We start from the raw sequence: 23,553 nt of genomic DNA, 5'->3' as shown, positions 1-23,553 counted from the left end.
CTTCACAAAAGGTACATTTACTCCAGGCTTTTAGTCTTGCTACTTTATTTTGATTTATAATGAGGAGATGCTGAGATCAGGAAGCAGCAAAAGCCATCCTAGGCAAATGTTTTAGATGGGATCCATTAAGGCAAACTGGTTATGTAAAGGAAGAGTGTAGGACAAGTTCTACAGTGCCATTCACACACAAATTCCTCACCCTTTGGGGTCAAGGAGATCTCTGACTTTCTCATTGTAAATCTCCATGTAGGATACTTCCACTTTGAAACTCTGCTCTTCATTTTCTTCTTTCTGTGCTCTTTCAAAGAGTCCACTGCAAAGTCTAGGGATTAATCCAGGCTGATCAGCAGTACCCATCATGGTGTAGGATTTTCCAGAACCTGTGTGAGGGAAGCTGTGATTAGAGAACATGCAAAAAAGGCTTCTGCTGTGCAGAATATTGATAAGAAATAAAAGAAATTTTTTAAAAATCTGCATGTTAGTAGAAGGTATTTGCTCCATTTTCTGCCTTAAAGTAACACAAACACCACTGAGCTAAAGAGTATTTTAATTAAAGGGAAAAGGAAAACAAGAAATTTGGTTCAGAGTACTGGAGAACTTTTAGATAGATACAGCCTTGCTGCAGATGACAAGTCACTAATGAGAAAAACCTTCATATTACTCTATAAATATTAAATTAAAATGACAATTGAAGATTATTTTAAGCACAGAGGCAGAAAATCTGAGCAATGCTCTGAGCTCAAGGATGATCATGGTCACGCCAAAGATTATCATGTGAAGTGTGAGAAACAAGGGTAGCCAGCAGCAACAAAAACTTACTTCTCGTCCTGCCCACCTCATATCTGATGTTAAAAAAGAAGAAAACATTTCTTATCTACATCAGAAGGTATTTCTCCTCCAACAATGTCACAAGAGCCGTGGAAAGAACCAGAACACAACACCTTTGGAGGGAACATTTCTCCCTGACTCTGGGACTCACCTGTTTGCCCATAGGCAAAGATACAAGCGTTGTAGCCTTCAAAGGCATTCTGAAGAATATTCTCTCCAAGGCACTTGAAAACAACATCTTGACCTAGAAAACAGAACACACAAGCCAACACTGTAACACAGCAAGAGCTTTTTGTCCCTTGATTTGGATTTTTCTTTTGGATTAGATGGAAGCTGTGAGGGTTTTCCTGCTGTTGCTGCCTAAATCACATCCAGTGTTTGCTCCCTGGAAAGAAGCAGATGATGTGCTGCAGATTTATGTTGCTGTCAAAATTAGGGGCTGGGATTACCATGGATATACCTGGATGTGATTAAAGCAAATATCCTATAAAGGTTCACACTCAGAAGTTTTATCAGCAGAGAATCTGTGACCAACTGTAGAATTTAATCTGCTGGGGAATGACACCTCCTCAAAATATACTCTGTACATTTTAATGACACTCAGTTGATTTTAATCCAAGGGAATCAACAGAGCACTGGAAAATTTTACTGTGTAAGATATTGGATAATACCACAAGGAGATTTTTGCAGAGAAGGAATCACAAGTATGTGGAAGATATGGATATTCACAGGATACTTTGCACTGGCAAAAAGAAGGTGTAACATTTCTTTTGTAATTGAACTTTGAGCTTTTTGGATAATTTTCCAAGCAGAGGAAAGAAAGCTTAAAATATCTGGGTAGTAACTTCTTGAACAAAATCTATTTTCAGAATTAATTTTATAACCCAAAAAACTCAAGTCTGAACAAGGCATGACAGAAATTTATGGACTGAAAAGTCCTCTCAAATAATGTTCCTTTAAGCTCTTCCTTTCCCTCTTTAAGTTCTTATCTTTACAGGCAAATCCATGCTAAATTCTCCATCAAAAGCACCAAGAGCTGTGCCAGGCTCAGCTGGGGTAACACTTCCACTGCACAACAGACCAAAATATCAGTTATATAGGCACCACCTTTAGTTTGAGAAACAAAATATGTAATATTCCTATGTAATTTGTATGGCTGAAAGTGTCACATTTTTCTTAGAGCCTTGATAAGCTATTATTCATTTGTTAAAGAAATTAAAATTAAGAAGTGTATGTGTCTTTGTTTTTTCTTATGATTTTTATGAAATAAATATTAAGTTCAATTGATCCCAAATTTTAAAGGATAACAACTATGAAAGGAATAAATTATAGGAGTGATAAGTCCAAATGCAGTTCATACTTTACCATAACTATATGCCAAAATACATTCTAATAATACATAGGAAACATTTATGAAAACTTTTAATGAATACATTACACACTCTCACTTAAAGCATCTGAATTCAGATGAAGTTAAATGAAATTAGCCTTTTATTAAGATTCCTTTATTAGGTTTTACTATGATGCCAAACTCCCATCAGCACTGAAAAACATGAAATTACACATAACAGTGCTCCTCAAAATAAAAATTGGGTTTGATGCATTTAAAATGATGGAGTCGGAGCAGTATTTTAAATAAAGCTGTAAACAGGAGTAAAGCATCATTGTGCTCGGTTTCTCCACTCTCTGCACTGCAAAGGGGTGGCACTGCCCATTGCTGTTGTCATCTTTAGAGAAAAGGAACTGGAATGATTGAAGATTTTCCCTTTTTTGACAGCAGCCAGTCATAGAAAGGACAGCACTTTGTGCCATATGGCCTGTGCCCTGCAGCAAGGACTGTATTTTAATCAGATCATTCCCACTTGGAGACAGCCAAGCCACAGTAAATATTATTACCTGCATATTTTTCTTTGACAGATTCATCCATGGACCAAAAGCAGTGATCATAGGCAAACACCTGCAGGGAAACAACCAGGACACCTCAGAACAGCTACAGCCAAATCCAACACGTTATTCACATTCTGACATCCTGAACAAAACTCACATTCCCACTAAATTCCTCATTTTCTAGGAGTTTGAAGCCTAACAAACACTTCATTTTCCTGCATGCTTTTATTTGTTCCTTGTTTCTATGTGCTCCTTTCTGTGCCAGCCCTACTCCCCACTCTCCATGTGCCAACCCAGTGGATGTCAAGGACCTCTCAATTTCTCCCTCCAAACCTATCCTTGCAATGCATCTTTCACCAGAGTTTCTCTTTTCCAAACTGACAGATGTCCTCTAGCTCTTTCTGCCTCCCATCTCCCCGTGCCTCTTGTCTGCATAAATTAAAAACAAGCCTTAGGGTAGCAAGCTCTTTCCATACAAGAGGAGTATGTATTTATTTACATTCCATGACAAACCAAAGCAGTCATCAAAGTCTAATATTTGCAAAGAATAATAGAAAGCAAATCAGTTTTATCATGACAAGAGCAACACTATAATATTTTTAATAGAAAAATTTCAATTTTGCCATAAATCCATGGAAAGGTCCACAGGCACCTTTCGTCCTGAAAGATGACCTGAAATAATACAATGTGTATTTTGGGACAGATGTTTGCAAAAACAGCTCCCCGGGTATGTATCTGCAAGGAGAAATATTAATTAGGGTAATGTCTGACCTACATTCACAAAATTTATTCTGCAGGATGTAGGAAAAGGGAAGTGCAATGTGGGGCTCTCAGGCTGTGGATTTCCCCTCTAAGCTTAATGGAAGCTGCTCTTTCCCCTTTGGATGTCCTGCTGACTACCAACATTTATGAAAATGCTTAACATAGCAAAATCCTTGAAATTTAAATAATTTATCTTCAAAAATACATTGTTTCCCCCCCAGTACCAGCATCAAGAGATAAAGTAGTTATTTTATATCCTCTAACTGAGGAAACAACAGCTTGTGTATGAAAAATTATGGTGCCTTTTTTTTTTTTTACTTTGAATTCATTTTACAGCTAAACATATTATTGAAGCATCCCGAGGCTTCAGAACATTTAATAAAACACCACTGGCTGTATGAGCACATCCATGGAGCTGAACCCTGATCTGCCAGGGCAGAGTCTTCAGAACAAGCACAAAGTCACGGGACCATAAAAACAAAATGAGTTTGCTTTATCACAAATACCAGAAAATGCTTTTTAAAAAGCCCACAAAGAACAAATATCCTCCATTCAGAGCCTGCAGTGCTGAGTGTGGATGTTCTCATTTATTCCTCTGACTCATTTCTTGGCACGGGCTGCACAGAGCATTTCTGCAGCAAGGAGATGCTTCGAGTTTCTTACTCAGCAGCTGAGCAGCAACAGAGCTCTGCAAAATGCTTTTAATATTTGGATAACCCAAGAGTGAGCAAGTGATAGGACAACTCCCACACACTGATAAAAAGCCCTTACCTTTGGGTGAGTTCTGCTGTTCCCCAATGCATCAGGAGTGGAAAGGATTTGGTACAAGGTCAGGGGAAGAAAAAAAAAAGACAAAAGAAAAACAAGGATTGTTAGTTGAAGTGATTTCAGCTTAATTGTGCTATCATTAATAAATGGAATGCTACATTAAAACTTCATTTCTCTCCTCAGATCTCTCCTTGCTTACAGACCCTAAGTCATTTTAGAAACCCTTTCAGGGGCATGATTTGAAATGCTGCTCAGAGTTGATTTAAAATTCAAAGCCACTGGTTTTCCTCATGCTGCATGTCTTTCTCATTCTCTCACGGGTTTATTTTTCTTGTGACACCTCTCCCTCTCTCTGGGTGTCACTACCTCTTAAAAACAAAGTACCCAAGTAACATAAAAATTTCCCAAACCACTTGAACAAGACCTTCAGGAGTGTTATTCAAGAGGAAATTTCAGAGCCCAGCCCCTGGGCTTGCCCAACCCAGCTCTCTCTGGTTGCTGGGACAGCAGAGCAAACATTTGCTTCCTCAAAAGAATGAGCAGAGAACAGCAATTCTTCTACTCTGTTATGTGCAGAATTTAAAAGTTTGGGGGTTTTTGTTTGTTTGTTTTTAAGCAAGCACAAAATTACTGGAGTGACCTTTAAAATACCAGCACGGCCCCAGTGGATGACTGCAGCCTCCCCATATCAGAGGCTGGAGAAAAGCAGTAAACACACAACAAACCACTGATATTCCCCTTGTCCTGGACCTTCCAAATGGCATTAGGAAACTCTTGACATCAGCAACGAGTAAAGTCTTGTGACAAGCAACACTGATTTCTTTTGAACAGAGCAGGAGAAAGACATGGGAGCCATACAGGATTACCCTCAGAGCTCCTGCTGCTCACAAGGCTGGAGAAGCAAGTTTAAAAATAGTAATTTCTGAGCATTGTCTCTCAAAACCAATTATTTATTACACAAATCCATCACCCTTTTTGCCCATGCCTGGATCTGCTGTATCTCTTGGACAGAACAGGAATAACGGGCACTTGGGAGAGCAGGATGATTATTGAAGTCGAGGTCTGAGCATTTTCTCTCAAATTTCTGAGCATTGTCTCTCAAAACCAACTATTTATTACACAAATCCATCACCCCTTTTTGCTCATGCCTGGATCTGCTGTATCTGTTTGACAGAACAGGAACAACGGGCACTTGGGAGAGCAGGATGATTACTGAAGTCAAGGTCACTCTGTGTCATGGGGTCATCCAAGCCAGCAATGACAACACGACCCCTTTTCCTCTGCCACCTGGCTTAGTTGAAATAAAGTCTCTCCCAAGGTCCTGGCAGCCAGATTGGTGTGGGCTCTAGGATGTTGCTCCTGGGTGGATTTTATTGAGGGAATCTCCTTCAGTGGGGCTTCCATCCAGATACAGGAGACTCCAGAGAGCCCCTCTGGATCCCCTCAGAGAGACAAAGGAGCATTTCCATGGCTTTTTGTGCTCTGAAATGCTCATGGAGCACTTTGCTGCAGGACTTCACTGGAAATTGCCTTTAGGGGAGTTCTGCTTACAGGACAGGTTAATTACTATTCCTACAAAAATCTCCTTGTAAAACAAAGGGAGCAGCAAGCCTGGATTCAGAGTCTGAGTTTAGCACTCAGAGATGTGACACAGCCCTGCTCACATTCCCCAGCCCAATACCAAGGCAGGATTATATTGCAACAACCCAGCTGATCTGCCCAGCCCTCAATATAGGGCATATTATTGAGTATTTGGGTTAAAGCAGCTGTAAGGATATAATCTAAGAAACTCTATCACAGATACAATTTTAAGATTATGGATTACACAGGGCTATGTATCATCAAGCTTAACTTAAGACCTTTAGTCTGAGCTAAGTATCTCATTTTCTGAAGGGCTGCACAAACACACAAACCCAGGTCTTGGGTCTTGCTTAATCCAAACTTGAGGGAACAGAATCTCCATAAAACCCAGAGTGCAGCATTTGGGACAGAGCACAGCTACACAGAGCTGCAGCTTGTGTCATGTACTTCTGACCACAAAGAGAATAAATGGGACAAATGTTTCCCCAAGGAAAGCATTAAGGGTGCAGCCTGCATCACTGTGCTGTGAACATATGAGCCCATTAGTGCTGCAGCTGCATGCTGGGTCCAGAAACCCATGAAAAGATTTTCAGCCTGATGCAAAATCCCTTGGGAATTGGAATAGATGGGGAAATAGAGCACCCACAGCAGCATGGGTGGCTGCAAGGACACACTGGGTGTTCACACCCAAGTGCTCCTGTCCATCCCAGAGGTGAGGAGAAGGTAAACACCAAGAACAGCACCACCCACACAGCAGGGAAAGATCTCCTACAACAAAACATGACAGGAACCTTGTGTGCCAAGAATAGGGAGGTGACTTTCCCCCTCTTGTCAAACCCACCTGGAATGCTGCACACAGTTCTGGTGTCCCCAGCATGGAAAGGACACAAAACTGGTGGAGCAAGTCCAGAGGAGGCCATGAGGTTGATAAGAGGACTGGAGAACCTTCCCTAAGGAGACAGGCTGGGAAATTTCAGGCTGCTCAGCCTGGAAAAGGTTGTGTGGAGACCTCACAGCACCTTGGAAGGGTGACAGGGAAGCTGGAGAGGGACTGCTCATCAGGAACTGGAGTGACAGGACAAGGGAGAAGGGGTTCAAACTGGGAGAGGGGAAATTTAGGTTAGATATCTGGAAGGAATTGTTCCTCATGAGGGTGGGGAGGCCCTGGCACAGAGAAGCTTCCAGGGATGAAGCAGCCACAGCTTCTCTGGGCACCCTGTGCCAGGGCCTCCCCACCCTCACAGGGAACAATTCCTTCCCAAATTCCCATCTATCCCTGCCAGAGGGCAGTGGGAAGCCATTCCCTGTGCACCGTCCCTCCATCCCTTGTCCCAGGTCCCTCTCCATCCCCAAAGATGCTGCCATTTGAGGTGCAGGCAGCTCCTCGGCCAACAGCCAAAAATTCCCATCTATCTCAGATACAGCAGGAGCATCCGAGGCAGGGAGGGAAAACTTTATCTTTCAGCCACTGAAGGATGTCACTGAGATGCTTCCAGCTACTTGTTTTCACTTGTATCCAGTCTGACAGGAATTTGCCTACTCCCTTCTCTTATCTCTTCTCAGTTCAATGTCAAATAGAAGTAGAGGGAATCTAATGCATCTAATTTAATTCTAAAATTAAAAAGGAGGAAGATTACTCCAAAACAACATCCTACATTTAACAGTATTTTATTTACTGCAGAGAATTGCAACAAGATGATCGTTAAGGTCTTTTCCAACCCAAATAATTTGGTGATACCATGAACATATTTGCTGTTTTGAGAGTGAATGAAAACATGGAGCTTGGGTAATAATTTCTGTTTAAACTATCTCTTACACAGTGTAAACAAGTCCTGATCCAGCTTCTTGATCAGGACACACTTACTTTTCTATAAGAATTCTGGTGGTTCCACACATCTCAAGCACAATGTAAAAATATAAATAAAATCAGAGCAGGTCCCAGCTGAGACCATCAGTGCATGTGTAATACCACTACTGCTTCATTTTTTAACAGAATAATTAAATTACATATTCAAACACAATAAACCGTTCAACCATAGTTAATAGTGGCATTTTAGTAACACCCAGTTTTTCCATGTTCAAAAGGGGGTAAGGAAGGTTTAGTAACCTTAGTGTATTTCAGATTGTGCAAATATTGAGGGGGAAAACACCCCAGCAAAGGAGCAGAGGTGAACCCTGGCTGGGGAGAGGAGAGCAGAGCTCAGCCCTTATCTCTCCTGTCTGGCTGACCCCCCAGCTCAGAGACAGCAGCCAGCTGGCAAATCAGCACATGCTCTAAATCAGTCACAGCACATCTCCCTTCTTGTCTCAATCAGAAACTGGCAGATGGGGCAAAGGGAGGAGAAAGGTGGGAGGTGGCAAGGCAGGGAACAGGGGAAAGAGCTCCAGAAGCTCTAGGACAGGAGCTGACATGCCAGGCATGGGTTTTCTTCTTTGCATTTTTTTGGAAAAGAACATTTCCTATGGCAACAGCAACTGCAACAACCAAACTGTACATAAGAGTGATGCTGCCAAGTGGCACAAAGCTATGCTGGATTTATGGAATTTATGGAATAACATTTTGTCATTTTCAGAAGCTTTAACAAAAATATAGTACAAATTTGAGGGTTAGAAAAAAGAAAAAAAGAGAGGCAACAATTCCAACTATGAATCAGGAAACTCTCATCAAATCTCTCCAGAAATTATTATTGCTTTCCACTTCCAATCTTCCATAACCATTGCAAAAACAACCATATCAAATTCCAGTGTAATTAGTGCTATTTTATGCCCTTCTGCAGAAACTATCCAGCATGAACTCCAGAAAGCAGCTAAAAATGCAACTAGAAAAAGAAACTGATGGGGGAAAACTGCTTGGGGTTTTACAAGTGAAAAGGTGTCAGTGTTCCCCCAGAGATCACTCTGTAAGACAACATCTTTATGTTCCCAGCTGGCCTAAGAAAATTGTATTGTTAAAAATAAAGTTGACATGATGTATAACAGTAATTCACTCTTTGGATGCAGTCATTCTGGAATTCTGGGATTTTATTATTAAGTTGTAGCAGGTAGAAGCTGTACAATAACTATCCTAGGTTCTGACAGGCAGAACAGCGTCATTTACCAATACTCCCTGAAATCAAAGAACTAAAGTTGAATTGGGCAGAGTTTGTCATCCCCTCAAATCTTTCCTTGCCTTTTTTCCTTGCTTAAGTAGGGCTCAAAATAGCACTGCCATGAAAAACCCTGAAGCACAATTTTTTTGGCTCCTTGTCTCAGTTTGAAAAGTTTGGTGCTTGTTCAGGAAGGCAGGAGCTTCCCTTCAAATGGAGAATGTAAATCCCTCCCTCTGAATTATTATAATTTTGAAATTAAGAGGGTCTTAGGTAAAGATATGGGAGTAGGAATAACAGTTCTTTATTAGGGAAAAAAATTAAAATAGAAATGTAGTAATACAAAACAACACTGAGAGAGTCAGAATACAACCTGACACCTTGTTGGTCAGGGTGTTGGTAGCAGTCTGATTAAATGGTGGCTGCAGTCTTCTTGGAGCGATAAATGTGGTTCTGTTGGAGCAGCGATCCTGTAGAAGGGTGGAGTTTTCTTCTGAAGGTCTAGTGCTGGTGTAGATGAGCCTGGTCTTTTTCTGGGAATTTAGTGGAAAAGAAACTTGCTCTTTTGGGAAACTAGGGGGAAAAAGCTGCCTGTGGTCTTCCAAACCTCAGACTATATCCAGGTAGGAATGCTTGGCTCCTCCCTCTGGGTGGAGCATCTCCCAGTGGGATGACGGAACTTTATCAGCCATGCAATGACTCTCACTGGCCCATTAACAGAAGATATTTCCCAGAGGGAGGATAGGTTGTGGAAGACATAAAGAAAACTGCCCAATTAACAGAAGATAATTGCTCCACCTCTAACAGATGGCAAATAGAATACACACCCCAGCCGCATCTTGCAACCTAAGACACTCCTGTACAGTGTTTTATGGATTCACGGAATGGTTTGGGTTGGAAGGGACCTTACAGATCATCCCACTGCAAACCTGTGCCCCTGGATACTTTCCACTGGAAGGAAAACTGTTTTCCCTTGTTCCTTCTCACTCACCTGCCATAAGCTTCCCTACTCAAACACAGCAGAGCCAGGAGCACCTCAGGAACATCAAATATCCCATTCCCAACACCTCAGCACCAAGCTTTGCTAAGCAAATGAGGCTCTGTTTGAAGAGCACTGGGTTAGAACATAGTGGATTTCATGGACTGAAGGGTTTCTCAAGAAATCTCATCCTTCAATCAAGGTTTTTGAGTGTTGAGGGTTTTTGGGCACTGCCAGGCTCCCCAGGGAATGGGAACAGCTCCAAGGCTGCCAGAGCTGCAGGAGGGTTTGGACAATTCTCTCAGGGATGCACAGGGTGGGATGGTTGGGGTGTTGATGCAGGGCCACAAATTAGATTAATAATCCTGGTGGGTCCCTTCTGGCTCAGGATTTTCTATAATTTTATGTCCCCTGGCCATATCTCAGAGTGCAAATATTGGGTGTGAGAAGTGGAATTTCAAAGGAAGTGCTCTCATTGCCTCAGCATTAGACACCTTCCTGAACAGGAGATGGGATTTAACAACCCAGTGTTTTATTCTGAACAAATTGGGCTTATGAAGTCCAAGCTTCCCTATCCTTCACTGTACTACAGGACCTTCCTAGACTGGAGAAGCTGGTAAGTGGAATTACTGTAGAGCTCCAGCTAAAAACTCTCAAGGCCTTGCAGCAGATGCAAAGGAAGCACAAAAAAAAATATGAAAGTATCAGGAAGATCTCGGATTTGTTTGAAGTTTGGGAGCCCAGTTCTTTCTGAAGCAGATCCTTTAACTGGTAGCTTGTGTGGGTTTTGGTTATGATTTTTCTTCCTGTATGAATATAGGACTCAGAATGAAGTATTTTTAAGAGCCAGAACTGCAATGGTCCGAGTTTTATTGTTTAAATTTCAGCTGCAGAATTTCTTTCATGGCATTAAAAAGTACCAGCCAATGGTGAAATAAAATATAGAGAATAGATTTAATTATTTTACTAACACAGACACAACCAAAAAGGCAGCACTATGATAGCAGATAACAAAAATTAGAATTCTTTGAGAAGCTGTTTCCTCTCCTTCTGCATATCAGACAAATATAACTTGCAATCCACTTTGCTGCTGCCAGGTATATACAATGAGAGGAAAAGTCAACTAAATCAAGTCTGATCACTTCAGGCTTATCCTATGATACTTAGAAATCCATTTTCACAGAATATTTCAGATTGTAAAGTCTTTAAGGTTACTGGGTTTCACGAGTGTTTAACAATTTATAGATATTTTTACCCCATTTTTACATTTAGGCCAAGTGGTATCAAAATGCTGAGGCCCACCAAACTCCAATTTTTGATGATGTCCTGCAATTAATATTTTTCTTACAGAACCTCATTTTTTATTTCCACAGCACTACTGAATTCTTTGGGAAAAAAACACACTGCCCTATTTGAGCAAAAGATTTTTTTGCAATCATAAACAGCCTCTTTAAAACAAAATCCCCAAATACATTAAAAAGGAAAAAAAACCGGTGAAAGAGCATACACAGTTCAAAGCCTAAACTTGTGTAGCTAAAAGGAACAAAGGTAATCACTGTTCCTTGGAAAATTCCTCCAGTGCTCCAAGGCATTCCAGGCGTAGTTGGCGGTTACTTAGTTTCTACTGACAAAACTAATTTTTGCCAGTTCACTCAAAACAATTAAAAAAAAAAAAAAAAAAAAGAAAGCCCCAAACACCAAGAACTCTGGTTGAGCAGCAGCTTTGTGGGTTTGGGGTATTTTGTACTTGGAGCTAAATTTTCTGTATTGTTGGTACAATAATCTGCTTAGTCCTGACCACATTCAAGCGGTGCATGGATCCCATAAAGCTGGTGTTATGACAAGGGGATTACAACTTTATCCTTTTGTTTGTAAATACTCAGATGTCAGGATACCATTGTACTCTAGAGAATGTTTGGTGAACAGCCAGTCCCCAAACTTTCAATTACCATTGTTAATTACAGTATTTTTTAATCAAGTGGGCTGTAGCTACCTTTTTGTAGCCATGTGAGGGAGGGAAAGAGCCTCCTTAGGATGTGGCAGCTTTTTAACTCCTCCAGGAGATCCCAAATGGAAAATGATGGCAGGTGGAACAGCATGTACAGGAAAATATACAATATATGGTAATCTTGTTCTACAGCATCAACAAACTCAGCATTCACATCCAGGAAAACCTTTAGCCAAGTCACTGACACACAGGATTAATCCCAGAATGATCCCCTGGGCACTGTGGAAAGCAAAAGATTGGAACTAAAAGGAATTTAATCCTTGAAAGTGTATTTCTAGAACTCTCTCAGGTCTACCAAGACTGGGTTTTCCACCTTTGGTAGATCACCCAGCTGCATCACATGTTTTAATAGTGGGCTTGGCAGTGCTGGGCTAATGGTTGGGCTCCATGATTTTAAAGGTCTTTTCCAATCTAAACAATTCTAAAATTCTATTATTCCAATTTCTATCCAATTTCTATTATTCCAATTTCTATCCAATTTCTATTCATTCCAATTTCTATTATTCCAATTTGTATTATTCCAATTTCTTTTCCAACCTAAACAATTCTAAAATTCTACTATTCCAATTTCTTCCCAATATCCCATCTAACTCCAGAAATCTTATTACAGGAGTACCTGGCATGAGGAAATAAATACAAACTTCATCCCAAAGAAAGCAAGAAAGAACTGTTTTCCAGGGTAACATTTTTGAACCTAGCTCTCTTCTGGCTGACCTAGAAAAGCAATCCTCATCCTCAGTGTACCACTGCAATCAGCTGTTTTTCCTTCCCAGCATGAGGATGAGAAATAAGCTATAATTGACCTGTTTGCTGAAAAGCAAAGGGAAAATACAGCACATTATGAAAATTACAGGCAAGCCTTCACCATGACAGCTCAGCTCCCATGTCCTGTATCTGCCCTGCTAATGGCTCCAGACTGCTGAAAAAAATGTCAGAGTGCTCCAGGCAGAATTAAATATTTGCTTAAACTTAGAATTGCATTAAAGTGAACAGATCTGCATCAAGAATTTGTTCTGTAAAAAAAAAATAAAAAATCTTTCGAGTGAAAAGGAAAGAGAGACCCCTTCATTATTTGGTGGGAAAAGCCCCATTATTTCTTCCTAAATAAGTGTGCTGATTCACTATTTCTTAGTGAATTATTTCTTCTTTCAATATATTAATTTATTTCTTTCTTAATAGGTGTTGCTGATTCACTGTAGCATTCCTCTGTACCTTAAACTTCCCAAATGCATCTTTTGGCTACCTGATGAACTTACCCATCTGCTTTGTCTATTCTTCTCTCTCCCACCTCAGCAAATGGCTGTGATAATTTTTAAGTGTAAGAAATATTTTGTGAACTAGTCTTGAGTCAACACGCTACAGAACTATTTCAAATCATTGCAATTCTTTCATGCCCATTGTGTTCCAACTTTAAGCTCTCATTTGGACAATCAGATAATCCTGAAGAATCTAATGAGGAAGATAATTTTGAATATGCTTTTATTCTTTACTTCTTGTCGCAATGAGTTATTCTTGTGTACAAAAAATTCTTTCACTAAACACTTGCACCAACACCTGGCACCCCAAAAACCAATGTGGCAACTGCTGAAGGGTTTGTTCATTATTTCTGCTGATTTATTCATGATGGGGAAAATAGGAATCAGGAACAGGCATTAGCAGAGGAGTGTGACTGGTGGGACCAAGTGCAGGAGCTACAACATCAAGAGTGCAAAACCATCTGGCCCCAAATTAATTCAGAAATGAGTTAGCTGGAAAAAGCACTGAAACTGGGCTTGGTGAAGCTACACATCATTTTTGGCTGACAAACATTCTTCCAGAGACTATGGCCTGCAGGGCTGTAAGGAGCAATCAGGGATTAAGTTATCATTTCATGCTCCGGCAGCAGATCTTGAACAAGGTGAAACACGCACTGTGCACCATCCCTTTCAGCCAAGTAAATTGTGTCAGACTAAATCCCACCGTGCACTTTCCTGCCAAACAATCTCCTGGGCTTGGATCCTGGCCAGAGAATCACTGGCTTTTGCCAACCCTCATGTTGTCCCAGGGCAGGGCAGAGAAAAGTTGGAAGGAGGATGCAATTCCCACCTCAGGAAGACCTCTGGGAGGCTGCTCCTGCTGCTCCAGGATTAGATTAGGCTTCTAAAAATTGCAAACATGAGTCCTCTGGTCTATCACTGACTATTATCACATTTTTGCAGTGCCTGAAGTGAAGGAGGATGCAGGGCCTTTAGCCATGGGATGAGAACTTACACTCTGCAGGCTGCCAGCAGATTTTCCAAGGGAATTCAGGTAAAACCCAGGAGCTCTGGCAGCAAATCTTCCCCCAGCAGCCTCAAAGCACCTCCAAGCCAAGGTCAGAGCTGCTGCTGGAAGCGCCACAGCTGCCAACCAGATTTCCTCCTGCCTCACTCTTATCCCTAATTACTTCTAAGAGCTTCCCACAAGCAACACCATGGATTCACTTCCTGTGCTGCTCCTATTCCAGAGCTGTTTATCTCCCCAGCATGCCTTCTCGTTTGAAATCCCTTTCAACACCTCTCCCTCAAACAAAACAAGCACCCCAAAAGGAGACTTAAACCTTTCCATAACACTGTTTCTGGACCAAAAGCTGTTTATGGCTGTAGATATTTTTAAAAAGTCCTTTTCAGGACATTACACATGTGCAGGGTTACATTCAGTTCAGGCCAATTAAAAGTTCATTGTATGGTCAAGTGTTCTGTGCTGCACAAATGCAGCTCTGTGGCTCTTTAGTACCTTCCCCTCACTTAGAAAATATAAAGGGGCTGAAAATAGGGAGAATTGCAGACAGAACAGGGAATCACAGAGCTGGATAACAAGAAATGGTGCCCCAGGGCTGTGAGTCTCATGTAGTTACTGAGAAGGAGAATTTTAGGATGGTTTGGAAGGGACTTTTTAAAGGTCATCTCATTCAGCCCTGCAGGGACACCTCCCACCATCCCAGGCTGCTCCAAGCCCCATCCAGCCTGGCCTTGGACATTTCCAGGGATCCAGGGGCAGCCACAGCTGCTCTGGGCACCCTCTGCCAGGGCCTCACCACCTCTTTTTAAAAACCCTCTTAGATCTACTCTAAAATTACTTTGCTCCAACTGCAGGACAGATCTAATGCTGTAAATTCAATGCTCCAAAGCTTCTTCTGGACTAAAACATCTACAATGCCCATCCTGGATGAAGACAAAAAATTGTTTGGCTTTTCTGTGAACATCACCATAATAAAGTGGTGTTATAGGAAGTCCTATCCATCACTTAAAAATTGGGACCCCTGTGCTGATTCCCACTGCCACAAATGATTAATACAAAATGGATACTTGGACATTGAGGAAAATATCAAAATATATCCATTCTCAGCACTGACCATGTGCTATAGCCCTGCAAAAATACTGTCACCAGTTAATTCTGCCAAAAACCAATTTAATTAAAGAGAGAAAAACCCCTAATAACTAAGAAAAGCAACCACATTTCCTTGTAGGAATCTGAGGAATTTCTTGTTCATACTTCTAAATTCTTCACCTAAATGTGGAATTATAGGTCAGAGAAGACCTCTAAGAGCATCAAATCCAGCTGTCAACCATGGTCATCACTAAACCATGTCCCCAAGTGCCACATCCAGACTTTTTTGAACACTTCCAGGCATGCTGATTCCACCACTGTCCTGGGCAGCCTGTTCCAATGCTTGAAAACCCTTTTTACAAGGAAATTTTTCCTAATGTCTAATCTAAACCTCTCCTGGCACAATCTGAGGCCATTTCCTCTCATCCTGTCACTTGTTACCTGGGAGAGACTGAGCCCACCTCACTACCACCTCCTCTCAGGGAGTTGTGCACTTCTGCAGCCTTTAATCTACCATCACTACAATGCCACAATTATAACAAATTTTGTATCATTTCATTATGAGGGAAAAAGAGCCTGTGTTCCATGTGAGTTCTGCTCATTTGGGGCACAACACTCTGCAGAAAGTTGAAATTCTAGAAGTGTAAAAACCAAAAACAAGACCAAAAAAAATCAACTCCACCCAAAATTTGAACTAATGTTTACCTCCTCACACTGTTCTTTCATTCTACAGTAGCCACCAGCACCAGACACTTGCTGGCAGCTGGTTTCACTTAAAACTTCTCTTTTCCTTTTCCAAGGATCTATTTGGAAGACAAATTCTCGTACGTGCCATGTGGGAAAGAGTTTTGTATTTTGTGGTGTCGGTGATTAAATAGTGTGATAGCTCACATACACAGTAAAGGAGCCATTAATTTCCCTGAAAAGAAAAAAAAAAAAAAAACAAAAAAAAAAACAAAAAAAAAAACAAACCCTAAAGGTGATACCAAATAAACTTGTCAGCTCCTGATGCCAAGTTTGCATTGCAAAGAAGTTATTTTTAGCCTGCAAGTGCAGGCTACACTGCAAGTTGCTGGTATTCATAAACAGGGATGGGATGTGAGGCTTTTCATGTGCACTGAACAGAACCAAAGGATGTTTCCTGTTGAATTCTAACTTTGAACTCCCAGGCTGCCTGCTGCTCTTCTCTTCTGGCTGAAAAGTATTTTGCTTTTAGATGCAACTTGCAGCCTGCTTGACTGCGCTTCATATGGGACAGCACATGCAAAAGTTCTTTATGTGACATTATCATGATTTAGCACTGAGCACAGCAGCTCCCTAAAATTAGAATAAAAGCAAATGTCAACTTGTATCTTGAGAAGCTCTTTTAATTATTTTCAACACACATCTCACCAGGAAGTGCTTTATTTTTGCTAATGCTGAATGAAATTTGGGGATTAGAAATGTGCTCAACAATACCTTCTGCTCACCCTGAATTACACAGAGCAGCTACGAGTGTCTATGTTGATGAACAGGCAGATAATGGAATTTTATCAGATGAACAGGGCTGGCTTACTCTCAATCTGAAGCAACTGCTCTTATAATCACCCATATTTTATTCTTCTAAATCCAAAAGACATCAGACCATTTTAAGAAGCTGGAAGCCAAATATTAAATTGTCCACTGAAGATTATACATCTAATGCTCAACACACACCTCTTCATACAGAACAACAAAACAAGAATCATTAAATAAATTATTTCTCTAACACTGCCCTGCTGGATTCCCTGGTGAGTGCATTGCTCAGAGTCACAAAGCAGCTTCACAGCCACTGCAAAAACCCAACAATCACACTTGGAACATAACGTGGAATTTGAAGGTCAGCTCCTCTCCTTTCTGTTTGTACCATTACCATAAAAATGTTTTATAACAACAGTTCCTTGTTACAATTCTTTGCCCACTTAGATCAAATTAACTCAATCATCTTCATTTCCATGGGGATGTTTCCCTGGCTGTAACTCCCCCAAACAGCTCCTTACAAAACAAAACCTACCCACACATATAAGTTGCCAAAGAAAACATTATCTTTAATGGCCAACCTCTCTTTTGGTGAGGGAAGGACTGGGAATGGGAAGGAAGACTCCTGTCAAGGAGGGAGGAAAAGTTACTGTGTGAAAATTGACCAGAAGAATCATTAAAAATAAACTACAGAATATTTCTGGATTGGTTGTTCCACAGAGCTCACACTTTGTCCACCACTACAAACCATCATTTAGTCATAAAAGCAGTAAGTGAGGGGAAAAATAATAATCCCCAAACTGGTAACTTCACCAAGAAGCTTGCTGTACACCAGCAGCTAGCAGAGATTTAAAGAGACAAACTGCAAGTGTGCCGCACCAGGGAAAACACAAACATTTAGTCAATATTTCCTCTCTGAACAGGGAGAGGGTGAAAATCAACAGCCAAAATTATCTCTGAGAGTCACCAGTCTGGTGTGCTCATCTGGAGCACAGGGCTGAGATCAGGGAGATGAGCAGGCAGCAGGGTAAGATCAAATCACTCTGAACAGCCACACACACTTTCCTTTTCCACGTTCCTTGCTCTTGCTGCTTGTCTCACACAGCCCATGGCTGGAGCCACAGAGACACCGAAGTTTTTTAGCTGTTACACCATCTACAAATGTTTTTCAGCTTTCCCCCCTCCACTAAATAAAACCATCACAATTCAGCTTTCCCCCTCTCCATTTAATAAAATTTCTAAAGAGTCTGGGAGGCCAAAATGAATAAATCTGCATTTAAAGACAGCAGGCCTTCTTCTGCAGAGCCTTTAGTGACAGTGCAGGACATCCATGCCTCCCTCCCACAGCCAGTCCTAAAATCATGGGTTGGAACACACTCCTTTAGACAGACCAGGCTATGCTCCTCCTCCTCTTCCTCCTCCTCCTGCTGCTGCCAACAGAAACAAGAAAGGCAAAGTCCTTATTTTGCAGGCAGGTTGGGACACTATCCAAGGTCAGCCACTCTAAATGATGCCTGTGTTGCAAAACAATAGTTTGTTAACAGTTGTTTTCCCCAAAACACAGCCCTGAAAGTGGTGGGTAAAAGAAGTCCCTTTCCCTCAGTTGTTTTGTTTTGTGGTTTTTGTTTTTTTTTTTTTTTTTAAGGGAAAGGACTTTGACAAAAAAACCCCCAAACTTAACATGTCTAAAATGAGTATCAGACTTTCAGGTAAAAACCTGTGACACCGTAAGAACGAAATACAAGAACTGACACAGTACAGGAGAGGAAAAAAAAGCAAAGGGATATTGATGTAAAGTTCAGATCACATGTTCCAGCTGAGTGAGTTCCTCAGAAATCAGCCTTCAGGACAGCCTTGCTGTCCTTGGCTACTACTATTGATTCTCCTTGAACATAGGCTTGGTTTTTACATATGATATCAGCTAATTTATCCACTTTTCTTGCTACTAAACTGGTAGGCTTTTAGCTGGTTGCATTTTTTTGTTTGTTTGTTTAATCACGTCTGATTATAAGCATCAAATTCTCAGCCATGTAAACACAATTATTTAGCAAAGCTCATATAAAAGACACTGGGATTCCTAAGCAGCAATACCCTAAGGAGTTACCCATTCTCTATTGGATTCAGTTTTCTGTAATATTAAATGTATGTTTGCCAGATTCAGTAGTGAGATATGAATTTCTACAACCATTACAGGTGACCTGTTGTATAAAATTAACTTCAGAGACTGTCAAGTTATTTGACAGCATTTAAAAGAGACAAGCTCCAAAAAATAAGAAGCTGATATGGATTTCACACCACACATTTGTACTGTTTCTGCCTCTAAATGTAATGAAATTAAATACAGGCAGAAAGAACACTCTAAAATCAAAGTATTCAGATATATACAGCAGCAAAAGTACAGCTTTTAGGAAAGACAGTCTGGTACTTTTGTCACCTTGACAGTATCCCTTTAACCTCATTATTGTTCCGCAGCCAGGATAACAAATAGACAAGATGTCTAATTACCATAATTTGCCCACTCTGGCTTATAAAACCGTTAAATGCTCATTCATGCAGGTGATTGAATGAGTCTGTCCAAGCATAACAACAAACACAGACAAGATGCTGGATACTCAATTTGGTCACTTGATGCCCCAGGAAAACAGGGCACAGTGAGAAAATTCCTCTCTGCAGGTACTGCAGGAACAGGCACTGCCCTTGTTAGAACTGCCCAAGCTCTTGGAATGTGCAATCCAGGATTTCCTAACCAGCTCCCATAAAAACAAAGCCATACAGAAATTTGAGGTGCTATTTTAAGACAGGATGTTGAATGATGGACTGTCACTGCAGCCTCATCACATCCAATTTCTTTGCTTAATTAATCAGTAGCAGCTTGTGAGCTATGACTACTCCAACATGTTTAGGATGAGCAGAGGGGGTTTATCCTTGGGGACAACCTGCCCTAGGTGACAGCAAAGCACTGCTGGTCACAGTGTCCAGGAAATCAATCTCCAGGGAATAAAGCACTTTGTACAAGTGGCACAATTACAAATCAAAGGGGTGGAGGGGCGGCTTCTGTGCCATAGTCTCTCTCCTCCCCCAGTACAATCCATAAATCACCATTTGTGCAAGACTGGAGCACTGGGATGCAGCCTCACCTGACTGCCCAGGCACCCAGGGCCACCTGGTTTTGGGTAGAATTGATACCAAAAGGACACAGGGTTTTGTAAACTCTCAAGAATCAGAGCTGGAATTAATTCCAACACTTGGCCCACACAGAAGAGCTTAAAAATATTTTTGTGTTAAAAGCAAATACCTGAAAAAAACCCTTCCTTGCACCCATCTCCCTCCTCACACCTCTATTTTTACCCCTGAACTTCAATTTTCCCATCAGGAATTTAATGACTGAATGCTCCCAGGGGGAAGAGTTGGGTTGTGCAATTCCAAACAGGCAAGTTTCCATTTATTGTTTCACAGAATAAGAGGAAAATCCAGCCTCTCCAAGTACAACACAGCATTTCAAACATTACATTTGCCTTCCAGAGTTGAAAGGGAATGAAATGTGCTTAAAACATGACTTGCAAAAAGAAAGGAAGGGAAAATATGTTACAGGCATAGAGCTGCATTGTAAGAGGCAGCTTGAAAGGCTGCCAGTGCTGCAATTCCCCACAGCTCCTTTGTAACCCATGCACATTACAAACATCAGCAATACCTGGTATGATTTTTATTTTTAAGCTGGAGTGGGTTCCAATAGCAAGAAAGTGATTTTTTAAACTCTCGAGCTCTTTTGTTAGACTTTCAAAGGGTCCTGGCTTGTGTCAAGGCTCCTTTCAGAAATCAGGCAGAGGACTTGGCCTGCCTAAAAATCACTGAGCAAACCCAAAAGAAATTACCAGGGGAAAAAAAAATCAGATCTCTCAATATCCTCCCCTATTTATTCTCCAATGGAACTGCTTTTTTAAGTTCAACTGCTAAATGTAATTTTTTTCCAACGACTTACAAGCATTTAAAGGAAAAATTGAACATGAAAACCTTTTAAATGACACAACCCTTAATGGGAAACAACCCTTCATTAGAAAGAAAGCCATGGACGTACACACATAAACATCCCTGCACTTGATGCAAATAAAATTAAATAAAAAAACCCTGCTTAGTTTAACTAATGAGCCCAGAGATCTATCAATTGCCAATACACAATGAAGCAGGCAGTATTTCAAGCCCAGTGAATTTATTTGCTTTATGTTCTAAAACATGTCTTATCAAACTACCACAGCACGGTATTTAAAAAATATCTACATTTAAATGTTATAAACCTTACATCACGCTGGCTTTAGGTTCTTGAATGCATCTGCCCACTGATTCACTGACATTAACTCAGCTACCTGTGCCATCAACACACACTAGATAATTGAGAAACAGATGGAATAAATGTGAAACTTTCCTTTATTTTTTTCTTTTTTGAACAAAATAAAAGAATCACAAGTCTGTTGATGCCTCCTGCATTGTTCCCACTGCATGGATATGACCAAGGGGAACAGTAACTCATCCAAGGCTGTGTTGGCAGCAGAGCCTGAGCTCAGTATTTCTCATCCCCCTCCCTGCTCCATGTTTTATTGCCAAGCTAAGGAAGAGAACTTCACATCACAAATCATTTTGTCCAGCACTAAAGGCCTTCAGAAAGAAGGGAAGAGGAAGGAGATGGTATTTCTAAAGGCCCAAAACCAAAGTAATGCCCTGCCTTATCCCAGATGGTTCCTCCTTTCTGCCACATTAACTGAGGTGTGGTCATGGAGCTGCTCCTGCCAAGGCAACCAGAACCTGCAAAACCTAAAGGGGCTCCAGGAGAGCTGGAGAGGGACTTGGGACAAGGGATGGAGGGACAGGACACAGGGAATGGCTTCCCAGCGCCAGAGAGCAGGGTTAGGTGGGATATTGGGAAGGAATTGCTCCCCAAGAGGGTGGGGAGGCCCTGGAATAGAATTCCCAGAGAAGCTGTGGCTGCCCCTGGATCCCTGGAAGTGTCCAAGGCCAGACTGGGCAGGGCTTGGAGCACCCTGGGATGGTGGAACGTGTCCCTGCCCATGGCAGGGGGTGGAACTGGATGAGATTTAAGGTCTCTCCCAACTCAGACCACAACCATGCACCACACTACGTCTGCCCATCATATCCTCTCAATATTCAGAGATATTAAAGCTGGAAAGAAAAGTTACACAACCAACCTGACCTTGCAAACACCAGCTCCACAATTACAACATCTGGCCATCACTGCTCCCTTTGGAAACTTATCCTCTTTCCTGCCAACAAGAACTCACTGTTACCTGTCACAGCCAGTTCCAACAGTTCATAACCTTTGCCATTAAGAGTGATAGATTCCCAATTTGTATTTTTCTAGTTTCAGGCTTTCATGTCACCTTTCCCTTGTCACACCACAGGTTCCCAAGGTGATGGCAGCACTTTGTATCAAGCACTCTGCTAGCTCCAGCACACAAAATACTTCACTATTTATGATCCCTCAGCCTCTAAAACCTGTGGTGTGAAGGTGTATTTCAGCAAAACAAAGTAATTTCAGTAATGTGACAAATACATGCTGACAGAATGTATTTTACACACAAAATACCACATTTTACCTTCAGTCCCATCCTGAGCGTCTTACAAACCTTTCCATGAGACCTCTTTATCAAGAATTAAGAAACTAAAGCCATTCCATACTCCCAGCTTACAGACTATGTGGTTTATATAATTAGGAATGGATAATTTACTGAATTATTTCAATAAAATCCCAGAATGAAAAATGCCATGGCAAAGTGCAAACACACAAGGCTACAGCACAGAAAATGGCCATTTCACAGAACAACTGCTGCAAAAAAATTAAAAAGCACCTAATTTTCAAGTACCAAATGGCAGAAATAAAAACTCTTTCTGTTTTTTTGCTTTAGCTAATGGAAAGCATAAATCTATCAACAGGCACTTCAAGTTTCTGTCAAGGAAAATGCTACACTAATGCTCCACCTAAAGAGGGATCCCCACATGAGAGCAGCACAGATCCTCAGCCAAAATCTCCATGGTATCACAAGCCTTGAGTGCCAGGAGATGAGCACTGAGACTGTATCAGTAAACAAGTGGGACAGAAGGTAGAAAAGGGAATAATTAATCACTCAGATTATTAGAAAATAGCTGTCATTTCTAAGAATTCAATTTGCCCCTATTTACCTGAAGCGAGCAGTGTTGAACCAGCATCACTTCTGTTGCTGACACCACAGGATTTATCAGCAGTAAATCTTGCACTGCGATAAGCAGTCTCAGATGATCAACAATATTTCCATCTGCATCAGATCCTAAACCACTGCTAATTAAAAACCCGATGAAAGGGAATAGGCTATTTTGAAGCACTGATTCATCAGATAAACATGATATGCACTGTGTGCAAGGTCTACCTTTAACTACCAGGAATAAAAAGTTATAGCATGTAGAAACATTTTAAAAAATCAACAAAAAATCTCATTTCAATCCACCCTGTCCAACTCTCTAAGAATATGCAAAGATTAGTTTAATTTCCCACAGCACAGGAGGATCATAAACACTGGAAAACTCCTGGACACAGCATCAGTAGGTGATTCTTAATAAAGATACTTTTAAAAATGAAAACTTTGAGCCATGGAGAGTGAGTGTTTACAGGAAGGAACCTGCTCTGCCTGGATCATGGCTGTGAAACAAAGAGACTTTGAAGTTCTCTGTGGCTGCATTGTTTCATTTGATAAACGGCAAGGTAAGCCTTGCAGGGGGTTAAAACAAAACTCCTGCACTTGCAGCTCTTTTATGGCTTCAGGGAG

At 41.1% G+C, this 23,553-nt stretch overlaps 1 protein-coding gene across 1 annotated transcript in view; it reads right to left on the bottom strand.

Moving 5' to 3' along the window:
- Positions 1 to 23,553, bottom strand: part of KIF13B (kinesin family member 13B) — a 123,492-nt gene that overhangs the window by 71,514 nt on the left and 28,425 nt on the right. Inside the window, exons 3-6 of the mRNA XM_059467726.1 lie at positions 4,249 to 4,264; positions 2,725 to 2,785; positions 980 to 1,072; positions 200 to 380 (exon numbers count right to left, since the gene is read on the bottom strand). Coding sequence (XP_059323709.1) covers positions 200 to 380; positions 980 to 1,072; positions 2,725 to 2,785; positions 4,249 to 4,264 — 351 coding nt within the window. The remainder of the gene's footprint in view (positions 1 to 199; positions 381 to 979; positions 1,073 to 2,724; positions 2,786 to 4,248; positions 4,265 to 23,553) is intronic.

This window comes from Ammospiza nelsoni, chromosome 3 (genome assembly GCF_027579445.1).
Source record: "Ammospiza nelsoni isolate bAmmNel1 chromosome 3, bAmmNel1.pri, whole genome shotgun sequence".
NCBI classification, from domain to species: domain Eukaryota; kingdom Metazoa; phylum Chordata; class Aves; order Passeriformes; family Passerellidae; genus Ammospiza; species Ammospiza nelsoni.
Note: the sequence above shows the minus strand (reverse complement) of the source record. Positions and strands in the feature narration are given on the sequence as shown.